This window comes from Lissotriton helveticus, chromosome 6, assembly GCF_964261635.1.
Source record: "Lissotriton helveticus chromosome 6, aLisHel1.1, whole genome shotgun sequence".
NCBI classification, from domain to species: Eukaryota; Metazoa; Chordata; class Amphibia; order Caudata; family Salamandridae; genus Lissotriton; species Lissotriton helveticus.
This window is the reverse complement of record NC_136067.1, coordinates 359,220,851-359,243,671: the sequence shown is the minus strand read 5'-3', so window position 1 is coordinate 359,243,671 and position 22,821 is coordinate 359,220,851. Positions and strand designations below refer to the sequence as shown.

The 22,821-nt window shown below is 42.4% G+C and overlaps 1 protein-coding gene across 2 annotated transcripts in view; it reads right to left on the bottom strand.

The window, feature by feature from the left end:
* Positions 1–909: 909 nt before the first annotated feature.
* ROCK2 (Rho associated coiled-coil containing protein kinase 2) overlaps positions 910–22,821 on the bottom strand; it is a 663,375-nt gene continuing 641,463 nt past the window's right edge. Inside the window, exons 33-34 of one of the 2 annotated variants that reach the window (XM_078647798.1) lie at positions 20,014–20,102; positions 910–2,412 (exon numbers count right to left, since the gene is read on the bottom strand). In XM_078647798.1, coding sequence (XP_078503924.1) covers positions 20,018–20,102 — 85 coding nt within the window. In that variant the 3' untranslated portion in view covers positions 910–2,412; positions 20,014–20,017. The remainder of the gene's footprint in view (positions 2,413–20,013; positions 20,103–22,821) is intronic. The other variant, XM_078647799.1, reaches the window with a different exon arrangement.

The following is a 22,821-nucleotide window of genomic DNA, read 5'->3' as shown; positions in this document are numbered from 1 at the left end:
CTAGTTTCAATCCCCTAAACCAGGCTTCTCCAATGACGAGCCTGTGGGCTACTGCTGGCTCTCATGCTACCTAGACGTAGTTCTTCTATGTGCAGCCCAAGTTAATAAATAAGAAGCTTTTGCTTGACTGAGTTACTAAACATATAGTCTAATTGAAAAACATGTAATTGAGATGTAAATGTGTGTATTTTCAGACCTCATACTCTAGATAAATTATTGAATTTCCAGCATCTATTTATAGCTGATATTTAATTGATAAATTATTCAGGAAGACTGTAAAGCGGTCTAGGTTATTTTTCTCACTCTATCACTAGACACCCTATCCTTCTAATGCCAGAAGGCTGATTAGCTGGCACGCATCGTCAGTACATAGACAAGGCATACAGAATGAATGGGGAACAAGAACAAATTCTGCAAGTGCATTGCATACAGTTTATGAAACCTGAATAGTCAGGAGAATCACATCTTCTATAAATCAGAAGGAAAAATACAGTAAAGAGCAAGAAGATGTGCAGCGCAGTATCCATAAAGTGCTACAATAAGGTAATAATTGATGGAGAATACAACTTTTACCTATATCAACAATGCTGCAAGCATCTTCGGTAATATATGCCACCACCTTGCATCTTTTGATTTATAGGATAGCTTCTGCATTCAGTGGAGATATTTCAAAAGAAGAATGTGGTAGAAGAAAATATCAATTAGGATTGTTATGGCAAATGTAGGCGGTATATCCAGAACCATATACTACTAAATGTATGCATCTAAGGGACCAAAAGATAGAGGGCAGTTACAACAAATTTACAACTGAGCAGTTTGTTGCATTCCCAGGGTTCTCATCGTTAAGCGCTTCATGAAACTATACAAGCAATTCCAATAGGAGCAACACATAAATAAAATACTAAAAAGGAGGCTACATGTTTTCATTTATTGTCGATATGTGTAACATTTTAGCATACTGTAGCTGTATAAAACATGCATTTTCTGGGATACTTATGAATGAATGAGCCCACATAAATTATATTATTTTTTGTATAAGACCATGTAAAAAAAAGAAGAATTCTGAGTGCTTTGGAGGCTCTCCGTTCTCAGCTGTAAATTCGATAAACAAGCTAGTGAGGTTTCTTTCTATGCCTACAGCTAGGTGTCGGGAACCGCAGCAAACAATTTTAAAATACATCTACAGTATGTTTACTTGTGTGACATTCCTTGTATATGTGCTGTGAAAATGTAAAAATAGTCACAGATGTTTTCTTTAAAGAAATAAAAACACATCTAGAATAGTACACAAAAACAAGGCAAACGAAAGTCCATAGCACTTACTGAGCGTGATATAAATTCAGTGAGTAACGCGGATGTCTGAACAAGGGCTGGATTGATAATTAAATATAGTCTTAAGAGGTTATAGTAATTCCAATGCAGACTGATATTCCTGTAACAGATACAGCTTGTTTCCTCCTAAACGTTGTGCGATACATTCAAATCAGGCAGACAACAATGTCTATTGAGTGTAAAAATAGTGCACTAATAATTTCCTTCTCCTCCTTCCCCTGAACAAAAACAAATGTATACCCTGGGAGCTGGTTACTTTCTTATGGAATGGGCGAAGACCTTGAAAATTAAATTAAGGCATCAGGATAGGAACACAAGCAAAAATGAACAAAAAAAAAACAAAACCCAAAAAAATCTCATAAAAAAAATAAATTGGTGTAATTGATATACTTCAACTTTTTTCCTTATACTACTGTAGCTGCTGAGCAAAAACACAGCACTGATACAGGATCCATATATAATCTGTTCAACATTATGGCTTTTTACAAGTGCATACTTGCCACTGCAGTAAGAAATGGTATCCAATACGGTGTATAAAAATAAAGTGTGAAGTTCTCAAAACCCTTTTTGCAGTATTACAGTACAATATAAATATATACACAGTATAATGGTCACTTCTTGGAGATGCCCTCTGTTCTGGCTTGGTGGACTGTTCCTCCAGATCCTTCCGACCAGTTGTCCTTCTGGGCCGGCGGCATCCCTTGTGAAGGTTGAAACCAGGCAACATTGTCGGTCCTGATTCGCACTCTTCTGAATCCTTTCACCGGCTGTAGTGTAAATTTCTGCCAAGAGCTTTTCGCCGTGCAAACCTTTGCAAGGGCTACCCGAGGTGTCGGTGTGCCAATCCCATTCACTCCCAGTCGGATCAGTTTCCCATAGGGACTCTAGGCCACTCTTCAGGATTAGTATTTCTATATTGCATCAAACACTTTTGTAAACCTCCAATATATATAGCACAGTCTCTTAGGTTAAAATATAGATTTTATACATTTGGGGATATCTTATGTTTTTCAGTCTTTTTTTGAGCAGGAAGAAAATGATTCATCTTAATTGGAGACTGCATTCACAGAAGGCAGTTAGCTGAAAAGAAAGATAATAAAAATTGTGTTACTGTTAGAACAAAAACAATGATTGGGTCTGAAAGGTGGTTGATGCAGAGACTTCCAGCCACAAAACAGGTTAAACACATTTTACAACCAACTTTTGTTGATCCAGTTCAACTAATGTAGCCGCAATGCAGATTTAGCATTTAAAAACAGACTTGTGATCTCTCTGCATAAACCTTTTTGACTTCCCTTACAAGTAAAGTTACTGAATTGGAAATATGAAGTACCAAATACTGTCTCTTGCTGTTATATTTTTTTATTTTTAAATTAGTGGCTTTCAGGACTGAAACTCAAATGGGCCAAGGATTTTGAGTTATCCTCTTCTCGAACCCCTAGCCCCCTCCCCCCACTTTATTTCTTACATCTCCTTAAAGGAGCAAGTTTCAAAATGCTAAATGTGCACACGTTTTGTAAAATAGCGCTAATACCCAAAATAAACATCTCACACAGGTTTTGTCACACAGAAACGCTTCCACGTGCATGCTTCCGTGAGACACAGGTCACATGTAATCCAGAAAATGAGTTTTCCTGCTGTATTTTAAAAAACTTTATAACATACTCAATAATTCCAAAACTATGGTGAGAAGTACACAGCGAAAGAACAAGCATTCTAGTTCAGAGACTAGGAGAAGCAGCCCTTTGATCATCTGAGCACACAGGCAGCTTTTTATCCTGGGTTACCCCCTGTAGAGCATTCACTGGCAAAGCCCATAGGCATGGCTTAAATGTGTCACCACACGTAAACACAGGTATTTGCAAATGCTGTTCACAAGCTGCATGCACAAATGCTGTTCATAACATCCATACCTTGCGCTTTGCCTTTGCCAATGCTCAGAAAACTATATTGAAAAAAGATGTTTTTCTTATATGTAGATTGCATGGCAGAGATAAAGACGTGAATGTGACACACCGGGTGATAATTCAGTGATCATCCCAGATGCAAAATAGTCCCTCTTGCACTCCAGTGAAAGTATTTGCTGAATGGCGGAATGCTACACCAAACTGATAATAACGTGAGAGAGTTTTACTCCACTAAGTGAAGTCAAAGACCAATCTATATTTTAAAGAATTGTTAACAGGCAATACACACAGCAATGCAGGTAAGCCGGACCTAAAAACGACAGTATTTTCCTTACCCTTTGTATACCCTTACTGCGAGTATTAGCACACAAATTTTTAAGTCGGCTACTTAATTCCAGGAACCGGAGAACTAAACATTTATTACTGCATAGGACACACCCTCTCTGCTTTGGCGCCTTGGTGGGCCAACAGATTTTCTTAGTAATTCAGATTGCTCCAAAATCTAATGCAATAGACATTTCTTTTAACTGACTTCAATAAGAAGAACCAGGTCTTCAGATATTGTGTATTAATGATCTTTAGATCAGGAATGCCAAGATCTATGAGTATTTTTGGTAAATGACCATTTTATTCTCTCAAAGGCAATCGTTGAGGAAATTTTGCTGGCCGCCATGTTTTTCTAGGCTGGTCATTCATAACAAAGAATGCTGGTTCAAAAGACTCTTTTTCTTCTGCTGCTTAAAGAAGCTCTGATTCTCATGCCCAGCTTCTAACATACTACTGCATTTGGGATTAACCAATAGTGTACTTTCAGCTCACCCCATTCCCGTTTTTTCTTTTCGAGCCATTTTACTACGCCACCACCATCCCGTGCAGTTCAGCATGATATAGAATAAACAGCACTACTTTCTTGACAATTTTAAGACTGCTTCTAGCAACATATTTACATGTCCACAATCTAGATTTAACACAGGATACATCCCTCTTGATGCCCTTAAAAACACTGCTGTTTACTATGCAATGACCAACTCACACCTCCGTATTAGTAACTGAATAGACCAGCTACCTCTAAACTATTACAATCTCAACAGTATTCTGGAGCATCATAACCATTGTGGTTTTTTATATTAGTTATTCTTTTTTGCGGGTAATCAGAAAGGGTCCTCATAGAAAATTTGCATACGCATATGTTTGGGACTCATCTGGAAAAATGTTAATACTGCATAAACCGCACCTTCAAAGGCAGAGAAGAGCACCGACACATTTAACAACAGCATGTGCAGCTGAAGGCCTTTTATAAAATGTATACATTCATGAGTTGATAATTAAAGCTTTTGAATGCACAGTAAAGACAAACCGGGAAAAGGTGTGAGTTTGCAGATAATTATTTTCTAGAGTGATCGGGTTAGTGCATCTTGAGTGGAACTTGCTACAATTTCACCTCGTCTGTTTATATGTCTAGCATAAGCTAGATGTAGAACAATTCCCTAGCTCTGTGCTATAATTACACTGGCTCTAGATTCAGTGGGCACTGGTACTAGAGAAACATTATTTTGAGGCTTGTTTCATCTAAGTATCTGGTGATGGCATCTTGGGAGCATCATAGCTGGAATCTTCTAAAACCAGGTACAACAAAGAACGGCTAATGCGACTCTTGCATCTAGAAAACGTCAGAGGTGACAATAAAACTCCATTTAAATTAAGAGCAGATTTGCTAAATAACTGCATAAGTCTCCTACGAGAATCTGAGGTGCTCGTGGCTGGAACAGGTGGATAAAAGGAATGAAGCCAGGGTTGTAGGAGGTGTCAACATTGGGACTGGGGAACTAGGTCTGAATGATGGACTCTGATTAACATCTTGAGAAAGTCACAAGCTCCCTGCTTCTTAAAACGGGCAATGTCTGCTTCTCTTGTAAATTACTCTGATGTCGACGGGACAAGTTCCTCTATGTATGTATGTATGTGTATGTATACACGCCAAAACTTGAAGCAATATTATAGGTGCACAATAGCTATATTATGCATCCGTGATGTCAACTGAAAATGGTTTCCAGAGATTAACAAATGTTGCATGAATATATTATCCATCAGACACTCTTTGTTTTTAAGTTAGGGATCCATGTGCACCAGAAGATTCTACCAAGTGTCTAGTACATAGAAGAAAGAACCTGCTTTTCTAACAAAACAAAAAGACAGTTTTTTTTTAAAAGTGTATGTTAGTGTGGTTTACTGCTGTAAGACTGCCTTCAAGGAGAATTTATCCAATCATCTATTCTGAGAGAGTCTGGGGCCGATGGACTTTCCTTTTAAAGCAACTCTTGCCCAGTTAGTCACGAATTTCATTTTTCATGGTGAGATCTAGGATTCCTCTCCTGTGTGGGAGAGCAGAAACTGGAGGAAATCTAAATACCACAACTCACAAAAGTCAGTCAGAAAGCTGCATGAGATATGAATGCATCACTCTTGGACCTGGACCTAGTTGCAGGATTGTCCCCAAACTTTTTGCCTTCCTCATGTAGTTTGTCTGACCTGTGTTTGTTGGCTTTAGGACTCTAGCACTGAATATCAGTGGTAAAGTGCCCAGAGTGCACATGCTCTCTCCTTTAAACATGGTAAGATTGGCTTGCACCTGTTTGCCATATTTAATCTATCTGTAAGCCCCTTGTACAGTGGTATTCATTATACCCAGGGCCTGTAAATTAAATGCTACTAGCGGGCCTGTAGCGTTGCTTGCGCCACCCTCAGAAGTAGCCTTTTAAACCTGTCTCAGGCCTCTGTAAGGCCTGCATGCACAGATTACTGCCACAGTGACTTGGCATTTAAGCCTGAAACCCCCCTTTTACTTCATATAGATCTCCCCTAAGGTGGGCTGTAAATAGCCCTATGGACAGGGTGCAGTGTAGGTAAAAGTTAAGGACATGTGCCTTCATTGCGTGGCATGTCAGGGTTGCAACAGGCTTGCATTGGGAATTCCCTGATAAGTTTTCAGTGGCAATTTCTGATCGGAGTAGCGTTGCCATGTTTGGTATCTTTGAAATAGTGGTGATAAATCCTGCTTATATGTGAAAGTGGATTTTTTTATTACTATTGGAGAAATGCCACTTTTAGGAAGTGGGCATTTCTGTGTGCTTATGACTCGGTGCTGTGCAGGCTGACTCCAAATCCCATCTAGGGTAAAGTGACAACTGGGCTTGTACGTACTTTCCAGACAGCCACAACAAAGGAAGGGCAGTGGTGAGACAGGTGACATGTCTGTGTCCATTTGCATACTAATAGTCTTCCTGGGCTAGGAGAGAGGGAGGTGGGGCACACTTAGATTTGAAAAGGATAGGTCCAGCCCTCACCAAAGTACTGTTTTATCCCGAACTGATGTATGGTGCCAGGGCTGGAGTCGAAAGGAGGGTGTTGTGAGGGTGTTGTGCAGGTGTTGTGCACTTCTAAAATTCTTTTGAAGCTACCTCCAAATTAAATACATTTTGAGTATAAATACAGGCACTCTGACCCCATGATTTTAGACACTGCGTGGAACTTGTAACCAGACGCTGCTGGCTATACATAAAGGCACCAGAGGATTGCTATGCTGCCAGGAAAACCACCACTTGGACTCTGCTTTATTGTGCTGACCTGCTGGAAGGACTGCCTCTTTGCCTGCAAGGATCACGTGTGCTGGCCTGTTGCCTACTCTCCTGCTTGTGTGCCCCACAGTGCATTCCAAGGAGGGCTGTTCAGGCTCCTTGTCCTTGCCAGTCTAGTGCATAGTGAGCCCTGTGGACTGCTCCTGGTTTATCAGCACATCATGAGTGCTATAAATAGAGTCTTGTGGATCTAACAAGTGCAGTCTGAGCGCCTCCATTTCAGCCAGAGAGGGACCAGGATTGCTCTTCGCTTGCCCCGGTGTGTGCCAAGCACTTCATTTTTGGATTTCAGTTTATATTAAAGAGAAGCATGTGGTGGGTGCCTTCTCTTCACACAACCAGTTTGGTGCTGGTTATATTATCAGCACTGCTCCCCTTTGAAGAGGGCAGCATAGCACAGTGTGAGGTTGTCTTATAAGGCCCCCGGGACCTTTCTTGCTGCCGTCACCTTTGTAGGAGGATCGCTCTCGACTAGCGCAAGTCACAGCATTCCTTACCGATTGCCCAGGAAATAAACCTGTTCCTCGAGCAGCGGAGTGCCCCTCCTCCGACAGATGCCATCTCCTAGGTCAGAAGAGGCCTACAAGGACCTTGGGACGAGCAGGAGTGTGTGTGGGCAGCTGCACAGCAGTCCTTGGGTGCAGCCGCGACTTGTGTTTCAACTGAGGGAGAGCAGATGAGGTCTCTCCATGGTGTTCTACCGTTGGTGTCCCCCCCTCCTTTCACCAGTCTCTTCGGGATTGTCGGGCTGTTTAGTCTGTGGAATTTTAGAGGGTGGAACGTAGAGGACCCTGAGCACTACATGGAACTGCCAGGGAGAAGCTAAGCAGGTTGGGGAAATCTCTGCAATTATTGTATCCCCGGTAGCAGGCGTGCAGGTTCTCCTGCGGAATACGTGTTACATCCGCAAGCCATCGGTTCTTTTACAACGAGGCTCACAAGGATTACAGCCGTAACCCAGCTAATAAGAGTGCAGGGGTCCTGGCCTGTATGGTGTTATTGTTGCTGACGTGTTTATGGTGTTTACTCAAGTCAAGTCAGAATTTGTATAGCGCACTACTAACCTGGAGGGTCTCAAGGCGCTTGGGGCGGGGGGGGGGGGAAGGGGGGGTTTGCTACTTATCAAATAGCCAAGTTTTGAGTTGTTTTCTGAAGGAGAGGTGGTTCTGTGTAAGGCGGAGGTGGGTGGGGAGAGAGTTCCAGGTTTTGGCCGCTAAGTAAGAGAAAGATCTTCCTCCCATGGTGGTTCTTCGGATGCGTGGAATCGCGGCGAGGGCTTGATTGGACGATCGTAGTTGGCGGGTGGGGGTGTAAAAGGTCAGGCGAGTGTTGAGGTATTTGGGTCCTAGGTCGTAGAGGGCTTTGTGTGCGTGGGTGAGGAGACGGAACGTTATTCTCTTGTTGACGGGGAGCCAATGAAGGTCTCTCAGGTGACCGGATATGTGATTGTGGCGGGGTATGTCTAGGATGAGTCTGGCGGAGGAGTTCTGAATGCGTTGGAGTTTTTTCTGTAATTTGGCTGTGGTTCCGGCGTAGAGGGTGTTTCCATAGTCCAGTCGGCTTGTGACGAGTTACTAGTTCTGATGGCGATACCTGGTGTTTCATGTGTTTTCTCCCAGTAACACAACTGCTTTATTGTATACTCTGATTTATTTTGCTTATGCCTTGCAGTGTCAGGATAATGAGTATTATTTCAGAAGTTGCATTTGTTGGTGCAGTGAGGGTTTTTATTTTTTGACGAATGCAACATATATATAATCCAGTGTGGTGTTTCTTTTGTCGTGTATTTATTGTGTCACTGGGGTGTGTGTGTTGTGCAAACACTTTACACACTGCCCCTGGGAAATGCTTTCCTGCTCTGCCAAGCTACCATGGGGGTAAGCAGAGGTTATCTTGGGTATGCAACTCCCTTACTCTGACTAGAGTGGCGGGGTCTGCCTGGCTTAGGTGCATACCCTAGCAACCAGAAACCCCATTTTTTATCAATCACTGGCAAAGGCATGTTCAGAAGCAAGGGAAACTGGAGGGGGGGAGGGGTGAAGTCATACAAATGTAATTGACTACTCTACCAAAGGCTATTGCACTTGAAATTATTTTATGCGAATCGTGGTGTTATTCATTTTCTTCCATTGCAACTATATTAACTTACTGTCATTCTGATTTTGAGAAGATATTTTCAAGAACCTCATTGTTTAATACACCTTGTAGATGACAGAGTAGGTTAGTTTCGAGTATTAAGACCCTGTACGATGGCTCCAGCAATTAAGATGTTACTCACTAGGAGCAAGTGCAAGATCATATGTGCTTTTCTTCCGTGGACTTCAGCCTCCTGAAACAGCACATGATGGTGGTGCTGGTGGCAGTATTTTGTAAGAGACCCAAATTAAAAGTTATCACCAGAAGAAGAGATGTTAGAGCTAAATATACTATTTTAAGTTCCAGCACACTGTTGTCCTATTACCCTTGGTATCCACCTTCTTTTGAATCATAAGAGCATACACACCCATGCCACATTCTTTCCATTGCACCTCAACGACTATCTTTTTATCATTGGATAGTTGTTGCTATATGACTCATTACATCAGGGTTTTCTTCCCACCCACCATGAAATGCACTGTTGGGATGTGCTGCTCACTCGAAATCTTTATGCTTCAAGTTCTTTACACTACAGCACAACTGGACTAGGATTCCCGGAGAGGTCTCAGGTGCAGTTTGTGCAAGTGAATGAGACACACATCATGATGACTTAGGGCCAGATGTATCAAAGGGTTTTACCCATTCTGTGTCTATGGGAAAATGTGTTCATACATATGGCCCTAAGTGTTCTTTCCAGGTGAAAAATAGTCCCTCTTGCACTCCAGTGAAAGTATTTCTTGAATAGAGGAATGATACACTAAACGGATAATAGCATGAGGTGAGAGTATTACTCCACTAAGTGAACTCAACGACAATTCTATATTTTAGAAAACTGTTAACAGACAATGCAGTTAAGCTGGAACTAAAAAGGCCAGTATTTTCCTTCCCCTTTGTATGACCCTACTGACAATAATAGCAACAAACATTTCTGTCCTAGACTTCATCCCAAGGCCTTAGATCCCAAAACTGAGATTTGCACCTGACTGCTGGGTAAGATATTATTCAGAGGGGGTGGCACTTGTTCTGTATTCAAGAAGTGTTCTCTAAAGTAAACACTCTTTCGACCCTTGCATCTAAATCAGTTTCCAAGTACTGAATGTCTTCAGGTGGAAAGTCTGATAAGTTGTCTGCCTGATGTGGAATCCTAGGACTTGAGTAAATAATCCTGTAATGTTTGAGTAGTTGGTCATGGGGATAATGCCACTTTTCTTGTTTTTGTAAACAGATTTTATTGAAGGTGTTTATATTCAATAGGGTTAAGGCCACTTCTGACCCAAAGTACTAAGGCGACGCTGGTAGTCTTTTTTTTTGTAGCTACAGACATGTCTGTGTACGGGACAAACTGGGATACACAATTAAGTGTTTCATAAATCTGCAGATGCAAGATCTAACATCTCTACTTTCTTATTCCTGTCCCCATGTTCAATTTTATTCAGATCGGGAAACTAACAATCATTCTTTTGCACCATTTTTCATGCATGACAAGAAAGTTGGATTAGATGCCTGCAAGAGCATTCTTATCCAACACAGTCTGAACCTTCTGTATTAGTTTTAGAGGGAACTCTCTTAATCTCTCAGATCTGAGTGCTTTAGACTCCAACTTAATCTTTTGGGTTTCATCATTTGTGCGACAACAAAAGTCCAGGACTTTCTCCTAGACTTGACCATTCAAGGTATTGGTCGGCCTATGCCACTCTGTAGTTCTATTCCAGGAAATCTACTGAGTGGGTGACTGAAAAAATTTGTGAAAACTGACCGCTGCTGGTTCTAGAAGGTCAGGAAGCTACAAGAGCAAAATGTTCCTGTTATTATCTGTTTTTCAATGTTAGGCAGACGACGAATATCTGAACTTCAGGAGTGACTGTCTCAACATTCAATACCTTTGCAGCACTAATGGTGATCTCCTGAAATATCATGATGTCCCCTCTAAGAGATCACCTAAAAAGAACGGAGTCTGCTCACTTAGGGAGCCATCCCCTTTACCCCCGCCAACGTCAATTCGCCTGCTGCAAAATGGTGTTTCCCCTACGGAGTTCAGTTGCATGCCTGTGTCTGCCATCTCTATGTGTGGTACAGTGTTATTTTGATAGACCTTCCCTCAAATGTTGGTCATGGTGGGCCTTAGCGGAAGGATTTTTAGTCCTTGACATCACGTAGTTAAGCTTGGATGACATGGGCCTCTCTTCATTGTTGTGGGTTGGTGAGGAAGTAGTAGCACTGGGAAAGTCACTGGCATTGCATGCATGAAAGGAGGAGGTTGCATGTTTTTTGGTGGTGGGCATGGGAGACAAAGGGTCTATTAATCGCCTGCATCATACAGAATGAGTGTAAAATGATAACAGTTTTAGAAGGAAAACAAGAGCTTGATCCTGATTAGGGAAGAGGTGTGGTGCCAGTAGCCAGGGCGGCTGACCCCAGAACACGGGGTCTTACGGTTCGATCCCTGGCGCAGGTGACCGGTTAGCCCAGCACCTTGTGACTCTGGGCAATAGTTTGCTTAATTTTCTCGATGGCCCCCAGCGCCTGGGCACCTCTCCGGAAGTAGCTTTGCGCTTTACAAATGCTAGTATTTCTTTTTCCTCAAAGACCTTTGGATCCATACGGTGAGAGAAAGCTCTGGATTTTGGCACTCAATGTTGAGAATAACCTCAACAATAAATGCTCACTTCACAAGAAACCTTAGTATTCCTCAACATCAACTCAATGTTGACATCATGCATCAGAGATTCAAAAGCAGTCCAACCCCTGGGGGAAAATAAATTACAGACCTAGTGCTTTCAGGCAGGGGGGTGAAGTCACCCCAACTTGCCTGAAAGTGATCTACATTCCCCCTTCCTCTCCTGAACAAAAAGTACTCCGCAGGAGTTGCCTCTTCATTTAACAAGCCCTCCTTGCTTGACTCTAAACTTCACAAGCTTCCTATGCCTCAACCTATTCTAAACCGTTTCTTGACAGATGTTACAGTTCCTAATGTTGTGGGAGACCTGAAGACATAGAAAACAAGTTACTTACCTGTAACTACAGTTATCCAGTATTGGTGTCTTTCATAGATTCACATGCCTGAAGCATTCCCCGTCGTCGAGGCGGGAGTCCCACGGTAAAAATATATATACAATAGCAGTGCCTAAAACCATTAGTAGTAGGCTAGAAAAGGATAAAGGCCCAACTAGGCCCAAAACTTAGCAGCCTATCTACCTCATTATGTAAAAAGAAATGAAAATGTAGCCTCAGCCAATCAGCTAACCTCACCGTCTAGAACCTTCCCAGCCCAGGCAGTTCTCCTCAGATTTTCCCAGCACAAGTGAGAAGTAGTATCCAAAATAAAGAACTGCCCTGCCGGGGAGGAGGGTGGGTGCATGTGAATCTATGAAAGACACCAATACTGGATAACTGTAGTTACAGGTAAGTAACTTGTTTTCTTATCCAGTATTGGGGTATCTTTCATAGATTCACATGCCTGAATCAGAATAGCAAGCAGTAATAACCATATCTGTCGGTAGAGGAAGGTGGGAGACAATCCAAAACCATATATCCCCACACAACCTGGAAGGTACTAGAGCAAGAACATATTTCAGTACATATGCATAATCATGAAAATACCTTCATATAATATACAATGTATTAAAAAACAGTATTTCAGAATAAATTTAACAATAGAAAACAAGAAAACACCATTAAAGTCTAACCTCAGTGAAGAAGATGCTGCAACACTGCTTCTCCCACTGACGTATCTTCATTTACCACCGACTGCAGGCAATAGTGCTTGGTAAAAGTATGCACACTTTTCCATGTAGCAGCACGGCAAATGTTTTCCAGGGTCACTCCTGCAAATAGGGCTGTAGACGCTGACATCATCCTGGTGGAATGCGCCTTAACCCTTCTAGTCAGGGGTTTGTTCGCTTTCTCATGGCAGAAGACAATGACAGAGGGAAGCCATCTGGCTATAGTTGCCTTCGTCACGGCCTGACCACGGGTAGCTTGGCCATAAGCCACAAACAGTTGGGTAGATTTGCGCAAATCATTTGTCTTTTGTAAATAGAATTTGAGGCATCTTTGGACATCCAAGGAATGCAGCATCCTTTCGGCTGGAGTCTTGGGGTCTGGAAAGAAAGTTCTGAGTTTCACCGGTTGATTGATGTGAAACGGAGTCGGAACTTTGGGAATAAACTTAGGATTAGTTCTAAGTGTCACACAATCCTTGGAAAAATGTAGGAAAGGCTCCGATATAGTGAACGCCTGTATCTCACTTACTCTTCGGGCTGAAGTAAGGGCCAACAAAATAGCCACTTTCCAAGTCAATAATTTAAGTTCTGCTTTATGAATTGGTTCAAAGGGTCTTTTTAGCAATTGAGATAACACAATATTGAGATCCCACTCAGGAGGAGGAGGCCGCACTGGAGGGAAAACTCGAAATTAACCTTTAAGGAACTGTTTTATTAAAGAGGAAGAGCATAAAGATGGTTTGCTGTAACTCTTTCTGAATCTTGATATGGCCGCAAGGTGAACCTTAATGGAAGAAAAAGCGAGACCAGAGACAGCAGATAAGGTAGAATCTTCTCCGGAGGAGCCTGTAGTGGATGGACATCATGTTCTCCGCACCACAAACAGAATCTCTTCCATTTGAAGCGATAGGTTCTGATGGTAGATTGGGCACGAGCCTGAGAAAGAACAGCTCTACAATCTGGAGAAATCTCAAGGTCCTTAAACTCTAGGAAGTCAGGAGCCAGGCGTGCAAGTGCAGCGATTGAGGATCTGGATGCAGTATTTGACCTTCCTCCCGTGTCAGCATTGAAAGTGTCGGCTTGAGGCGCAGTGGAGGTTGATGAGAGAGTATTAGAAGCTCTTGGAACCAATACTGTCTCGGCCAGCGAGGAGCAATTAGGATTAGAGAGCAACGCTCACTCTTCATTTTCTGTAGAACCTTTGGAATGAGAGGAATCGGTGGGAAGGCATACGCAAAAATTCCGGACCACCTCATCAACAGGGCATTTCCTCTCGACCCTTGCTGGTGGAACCTGCTGGCAAAATATAGGCATTTGCTGTTCTGTTGTGTGGCAAACAGGTCCAGCGTTGGTGTGCCCCAGAGCCGAAAAATTGTGTCTACTTGGCGTTGTTCGAGTTCCCACTCGTGACATCCTGAGAACGACCTGCTGAGATCGTCGGCCAGAGAGTTCTGAATTCCCTGTACATGCTCCGCTCTGAGGGAAATTTTGTGATGGATTAACCATTCCCACATTTCCTGCGCTTGCAGTGACAGGGCCAGAGATCTTGTGCCCCCTTGTTTGTTTACGTAAAACATGCTGGTGGTGTTGTCCGTGCGCACCAGCACTGCAGAGCCTGCAATTCTTGGCAGGAAGGTTCGCAAGGACAGAAAAATGGCCCTCAACTCGAGGCTGTTGATGTGTTTGTGCTTGTACTGATGAGACCATCGTCCCTGCACTTGAAGGTCTTGTAGATGGCCTCCCCAACCCTCCATGGAGGCATCTGTCGTCAGAGTAAACTCCGGTATGGTCTGAAGAAATGTGAGCCCCGGAGACAAATTGTTCTTTGACGCCCACCATAGAAGAACCTGTTTCATCTTGGGCGTGACCTTGATGCGGTCTTCGAATGATCCGTCTATCTGCCGCCACTGCCGCTGCAATTCCTCCTGGAGGGGCCTCATTCTGAGTCGAGCTAGTGGGACTAGATGGAGTGCAGAGGAACACATCCCTAGCAGGGAAACAAACTGTCGGACCGAAAGAGACTTTCTTGTCCTTATTTGACTTGCCAGCTTTGTGATCCTGTCCTGACGAATTTGGGTCAAGAAGGCCTTGCACTGAAAAGTGTTCAATACTGCTCCCAGAAATGTCAGAATTTGTTTGGGTTGCAGTTGAGGTTTTTTGACGTTGAGGGTCAGGCCCAGATTTGAGAACATTGATAGGGCACTTTTGACCGATTGTCTCGTTGAACTTTTTGTTGGACTCTTTATTAACCAATCGTCGAGGTACGGGAACACTTGTATTCCCTGAGACCTCAACGCAGCTGCAACCGGAGCTAGAGTCTTGGTAAAGATTCTCGGTGCAGATTTCAGGCCGAAAGGGAGCACCTTGAATTGAAAATGGACACCAGCCACTGTGAATCTCAGATACTTGCGGTGATTTGGGTGTATGGGAATGTGGAAGTAAGCGTCTTCCATATCCAGGGAAGCCATGAAATCTCCTTTCATGAGGCAATTGAGGACAACCGTGAGCGTCACCATGCGGAAACTCTGCTTTTTCAGATATTTGTTTAAGTTTCGTAGATCCAAAATTGGACGCCACTCTCCTGAAACCTTTTCCACAAGGAAGAAGCGAGAATAAAACCCTTGATTTTTCTGGGATGTTGGAATTCTTTCTATCGCATTCTTGTGCAGCATCTTCATGGCTTCCATGTATAACAAATGAAGACGAGGGGGGGAAGGACCCCTGGGCGGTGATGTTGGAGGTTTCTGCAAGAACTCCAGAGTGTGTCCGTGTTTGACTATGTCCAGAACCCACTGATCTGAAGTTATCTTCCGCCACTGTTGATAAAAGACGGAGATCTTGGCGCTCACAGGGAGGGAAGGAAGGAAGGATGGTGTCCGGCAAAACTCACTGGCGCTTATTTGAATCGCGTCCCTGGTAGTTAGAACATCGTTTCCCTCCTTGACGAGAGAAACCCGCTGATGATGACTGCCGATAGGACTGTTGGTAGTACGGCTTATTCTGAGTTTGATACTGGCGGTTTTGCTGATTCTGATAATGTCCTCTGGAAGAAAAACCACGGCCCCTTGCACCTCTGAAAAAACCTCGCTTATACTGTAGTGTACCAAGCGATTTGGCCGTATCAGTATCCGTTTTGATCGCAAGCAATGCTTCATCTATGTGCTTGCCAAACAATAACTCTCCATCATAGGCCATGTCAAGTATTTTGGTCTGGACTTCAGGTCTGAAAGAAGTTGCCCTGAGCCATCCTTGCCGTCTGAGAACTGCCGATCCAGCCAATTGTCTAAAGGCTGTATTAGAGATATCTAGGGCGCAATCGATAATCTCTGAAGCCGCCCGCTCGCCTTCCATGACAACCTTCCGGACTTCTTGAACACAGTCCTCGGGAATAAGGTTGATTAATTCCGACAGATCTGACCACATTTGTCTGTCATAACGTGCTAAAATTGCCAAAGAGTTAGCAATCTTAACAGTAGCAGCGGCATTAGCTGAGAACTTTTTTCCAATCGCATCCAATCTTCTGCCCTCCTTGTCAGGAGGTGCTGAAATTGGTGCCGCTGGATTCTTGGATTTTTGTTGAGCCACCTGTAAAACTACTGAATCAGGTCGTGGGTGACCGATCAAACACGAAGGAGTATCCGGTGGTGCTCGATACTTCTTGTCAATTCTTGGAAGAACCGCCGGGATGGAAGCTGGCGTCTTCATTATGTTAATCCCTTCCTTCCAAATATATTCAATGATAGGGATAGATCTGGATACCCTTCTATACCCTTCTTTGAAATCATGGAGAAAACAGTCAGTCTGCTCAACCGAAACTGTAATTTGAAATCTAGCAGCTGCTCGGTGCATGATGTTATGAAAACCTCCAATGTCTTCTGGCGGAGAATCTGAAGGTTGTGGTAAATTAGGAGAGGGCATAGGAATGATGTAATCATTCCATGGCTCCGTAGGCGTGGAATCCGGAATTTCACCATCCTCTCTTTCATCCTCATCTGGAGAGGAGACGTCAACATCATCACCCACAGTCCCGGGGTCAACCTCCTGCCTTGGAGACTGTGAAGGATGTGGGGGGGAAGTCCTCGGCAATTCCACTGGCACAGGATTCGTATTAGGCAGAGTTGGCGGAAACCTCTGACGATAATCAGCCAGCATGGCCTGCAAATCCTGAATCAGAGAAGACGGAAGATGGGCCGTGTCTTCTGCGTGTTGTGGCTCATGATGACAAGGAGTTGCTAAATTCTCCTGATAATAATGAACATCATCATCATCTTCATCCTCTTGATATTTTATGTGCAACTGGGATGGGTGATGGGCCACTCCAAAAGGTTCTTCATCATCCCCTTCATCATCAGAGTCTTCCTCCACGTAGTTTTCCAAAATATGTGAAGGCAAAAGGGGAGATATATGAGAGTAACTCTGCCTCTGAAATGACTTCATCTGGAAATGGGTGTATTGTACCCTTACAGGAGATGTGGGCAATAGATGCGTAGACGGCACATTCAAAGAAACCAGTGCTGCTGTCGACGGTAGAAGAGAAACAGATGCGTTTGTCAACGGTATTGTCGTCGACGGCATCGTCATTGCTGTTGTAGTCGACGACGAGGCCTTCTTTGAAGTCGTCCTCGTAGACGAATCCGTCGACGGACTCTTCGTCGTCGAGCCTGTCGTCAATGGAGCTGAAGTCTTCGTCGACGGGCTCGTCGTCGACGGGGACTTCGTCGGCGGGGACTTCGTCGGCGGGGACTTCGTCGGCGGGGACTTCGTCGGCGGGGACTTCGTCGGCGGGGACTTCGTCGGCGGGATCTTCGTCGACGGGATCTTCGTCACCGGAGTTGAGGAAGCCTTCGTCGACGGAAGTGATGACGAATGCTTCGTAGACGGTGATTTGGTCGTCGACGGAAGACCCGTCGACGACGGGCTTTTCCCCGATGATTTTTTATCAGATGAGGAAATCCTGACGGACATCACAGGAGACGTAATTGCTGAGGTGGTAACCGTACTTGAAGAGGTAGAAGACGTAGAATAGGTGGTGACAGTAAGAGAGGACACCAAAGAGACAGCTTTAGTGCGGATTGTACTTACAGTTGGTGACTCTGTTGACGCAGCACTCTTTGTGGAATCAGAGGTTTTGTGAGAGAGTTTAGGTTTCTTCAGTCTCTCAGGAGAACACCTCTCTTTGGAACTGGCTCTCTTACTTGAGGTAGAGGCTCTGTCCTCGTCATCTGTGGCAGACGACTTTAACCACAAAAGAACTCTTGCCTCTCTATCCCTGATGGTCTTAGGAGGGAAGGTTCGACATATCCTGCAATCCTTCACAACATGTGAAGGGTGCAAACAGTAAATACAATCAGAGTGCTGGTCGTCCACATGTACCCTCTTCTTGAAGCAGGAACCACAAGCCTTGAAAAGAGCCTTCTTTTCAGACATCTTGAAGAAATTTGAAGAAATTTGAAGAAAAAACTGAGTAGGAACTCACGGAGACTCCCTTACACACGAAGTGCGGTGAAAATCTGAGGAGAACTGCCTGGGCTGGGAAGGTTCTAGAGGGTGAGGTTAGCTGATTGGCTAAGGCTACATTTTCAGTTCTTTTTACATAATAAGGTAGATAGGCTGCTAAGTTTTGGGCCTAGTTGGGCCTTTATCCTTTTCTAGCCTACTACTAATGGTTTTAGGCACTGCTATTGTATATATATTTTTACCGTGGGACTCCCGTCTCGACGACGGGGAATGATTCAGGCATGTGAATCTATGAAAGATACCCCAATACTGGATAAACATTATACCTTGTGGTTGTCTTTCTTAGATATCATAAGAGTAAAGGAAGGACATCAGTTGAATTAAGCTGGCAGGGCGAGTGTAAGAGCATGTGATGAAAGAAAATACACCATCAACCACAATTCTATGTTGTGCAGAAGCACAAAAAGACAAAAGTTTTTCTCAGTAAAAAAATAGCCTTTGTTGAAAGAAAACAGTGCTGGAGATTGTTGCTGAGTGAGCAGAAAAAAGGAAACACTATTTATGAAGCCACCCGGCATCTTCAAGAATCCTCAACATGGTCATATTACTGTTCACTCATTTACAACTGAATGTGTAGGGTTTGTCAGAGTTATATCAACCCTATCATAAGATCTTTGAATTGGTTACCAGTACATTTAAGAGTCCTGTTTACATCACTAACCATTGAATGCAAAGTCATTTACCGATCTTCTGATTGTTTTGGGCAGCAAAGAGTAATAGCACAAGCCACAATGTTCTCTTTGTTCAACTCATCAGGGCTTCAGGATGTGCCAAAAACCCAAGACAGTTGCCTTGGGCGGCCGAAGTTATGGCCTGGAACTCCTAGCACAACACCATCTAGCTAAAACGGTCTCTAAATGTTCTGCAAAGCATCATAATACATGCTAGTAAATCCCTTCCTCAATGTTCCTCTCCACTCTTTAGTGTACCCTTTACGGTTATGTTTCTCAATTACGCTCAAGATGCTACAGTGAATGTTGCATTCTAAATAAAATGTAACATATCGTAAGAAACGTGTTCCATTTGGGCAATCTTATGGCCAAGGAATTTGAAATAAAAGCAACCCGATAAGCCAAAAAGTTCGTTTTTTAACATTTGAAGAAAAATAACTTGAAGGTGTTGTCATTAGAGCAAGGGGGTATAAGGCAAAGTGTAATACTCTTGATGTTGTTAAGTCAGGAAGTAATAAAAATAAACAAATTCCAGCAAATTCAACTAGAGAACAAACTAACACATACATACTTGCGGTTGTTGGGCAACTCACATTTTCTCACAAGTAAAGTCAAGAAATATTTCTTTACAATATTGCAGGGAATATGTAACAGATGAAATCAAAAGACACAAAATAAAAACAAACTGCACACAATCTGCATGCCACAATCACTATGCATTCAATATTTCACTGCAATATTTCAAACCTCTAAAATGGCAAACAGCTTCTTTAATGAACACCTCCGGTGCACAATGCCACTCTACATTTTATTTCAAAAAGTATGGTGAGAACTTTTACACCAAGTCATCCTCCTCTTTATAACATTTAGACTGCATGCCCTTCAAATGCTACAAAGAGGATGCGCTCTCTTTCACAGATTATATTTCTTTATTTGCATCAATTTCTTTTGCCTTTTCTAGCATTGGTGGTTTTCATTTCGTGAATACGAATTGCTATATAGAACACACAATCAAAACTTAGAAAAATACATACACAAATCAAATCATGCTTTAAATACAACCCACATCTCACTGCATGATTACCTAGATTACCTTTTCAGAAATCAAACACATCGTCATCATCCTCATCATCAATATCATCAATTGACCAATCCCAGTCTCTAAATGCCAAATCAAGTAATCTGGAATAGGAAGTTGTAGGACTTGACAAAAAGGTTTGAGACTAAAAGCATGAGTTATAACATTTTGTATTTCACTACAATATCTTCAAAGGGGAAGGGAGGAGCAGTCTAGCTTGGTATAGAAAATAAAGGACATAATTTTCACCTAAAAATTACCTAATAACAATCAACGTTCAGATTAGTTTATTGAAACTATGTACATGACTGAAAAATGGTACATATATGCCATTCTTCTAAATTTATGGAGCTATAAATTTGAGGCATGACTTCAAACCACTCCCCAATAAATAGTACGTGGATCAACAATTTATTTGTCTTATAAGGAATATAAGATGGTGGCAGTGTTTACATTTTAAGGGAAGCAAAAACATTTAGCCACACATTCTAAATATACATTTTATTCACTTCACTGTTGAGCACAGACAGATGTTTGGTAGAAATATGTAGTCTGCATTTGCCTTCTGTAAAAAGTTGATTATAACTCAAAAATGTGCAATTTGTCCTTTGGCTTCTAATAGATCGTTCAAAGAATTGTTTGCACTTGGGCACATTCGGTTGCAACATTATGTACACCATGTTCACTTTAAGCCACAGTGCATGAAAGTTTTCTACAAAATGTAATTCGTCTGATGGACCACATTCCATAACCCCATCACCTCAAACGAAATAAATAGGTATATTGTGCGCACCTGCCACATTGCAATGTGATACGCAACCAAGGGTAGTATACATTCCCTAAGCTATTGTTTTGTTTAAACCATCTCAGCCTTCGACCATACACTATTATGTGTCACTCTGCCCTGAAATGTTATCCGTTGCTCACTCCCACTGTTTTTAAAGCATTAGGCATAATCCATGGATGGCTCAATAGAATAGCCCAAATTAACCCCACCCCAGTGTTTTCTTTGGAAAGCAGTAATGTGGAAAACATATCCCTGAACTCAAAGATGACAAGGCGATGTTTTGACATATGCCAGTGCTTTTCTTGCATATAACTCACTCAAGAAATGTTAGTGATACTACTGTTATTTGTTGAAATGCTATGAGTTAATTGTTAATTAGTAACTTTCAGACCAATTGAACATTTCTTAAATCCTCCAGGGTGTAAATAAGTGGGTGTCTTATTGTGGGCAATACTAGCAAAATCAAGTGCATCTAGTTGCAGGTCAGTGTGATTTAACCTTTACTTTTACACTAGGAAGCAATGCCTTTGCACGTAACAAAAAGATAGAGGCCCCGATTATGAGTGGGTTGGTTAATTCCGATCATCAGCGTGTAAACCTGTTTGTACATGAGTCAGAATTACGAGTTTTGTTTTATTTAGCGCATTCAATAGTTATTTGATGCTTTGAATACCTGAAGGCATGTTAAATTTCAGCAGGTCAAACCTACTGAAATGTAACAGGGGACAAGTTTACGGGATTAACCATATCATGCACATTTTTGTGCATTAAACAACCAATTCTGTTATAGGTGCTATTCTTTGTACCCGATAAATAAAGCACCCTGTGGTATTGTTTTTATCATTAGGTGCTATAAATAGCACCTACACTCACAATCAGGGCCAAAGACTTCTGGTTTGAAGAACGTTTTGGATGTATTTATTACCATTTGAAGGCTGTAACATCTTGACTTTCGGAGGAATGCAAAAAAGGTATCAAACCTAGTATTTATTTTTCCGACTCCTACAGATTTTTTAAATCTTGTATGGTGTGGGTTAATTAGAAAATCTGATTCATACCACATCTGCCTCAATACAATTTTAGCCACTAAAGACCACAGAAGCTCTGAATCAGCCCACCCTGCATTAGAAAGGTGCTGGCGAAAGAGTATCCTGAAGATGAAGCATGGCATGTAGGTTAGGCGAGGGGTCGCAATCTTTTATTTTAAATAGATTTATTTTCTGTTGTTTCTAACACTCACATTTTTGGATTCATGACCAGTGTATCAGAGCCTTCATAAGATTAATTAACTAAACTGGAGCATTAGGAGTGAACATCTTAGCCCCCTTTTGAAGGGAGCCTGCAAGACCTTTAATGTCATGTATGCCAGTAGAATAGGCAGGTAGCACTGGATTTTGACTCTTTAAACTAATCAACACCTCCCACCTCTCCCCAGGCCCCCTCCCAAACTGTTGCTGTATTACTGGGCAGGCAGGATGGCCTCACACATGAGATTCTTTAAAAGAAAGCTAAGAAAAAACACAGAATTTATAGTCAAGCACTGTCTTACCTCACCTTTGGATCTGCAATGGATTTAATGTTTTTGAGCCTCCGATCTGGCAGCCGCTTCCATGCAGTAGTGTTACAAGAAAGTGTTAAGGAATCTCCAATTAGCCGATCTAAAGCCATTAACTCTACCACTGTCCTGGAATGCACGTTAAGTCTAACTGGATGAGGTCAGCTGTCTTTGGCATAGCACACTATATTGTAGGCTATGATTCCTCACCAATCCTTTGCTTGAATAAGAGTTGTGAATCTGAAGAACCAAGAGTAACATTGGTGTGGTGTACAACAGATCCTTTTTTAATAATGATATAAAACTCCCTAAATATCCAGTCTGCAGTGTGTGCTCAACTGGAATAGACTGATTAGTAAAGATTCCAGATGGTTAAAAAAAATGTTGATAGGATTTTCTAGACAATTTTAAGGATGGATCTTCAGAATAAAAAATTTGAATTTAAGTGATGCACTGCTGTAGTCTGGGCTATTTTTTAACC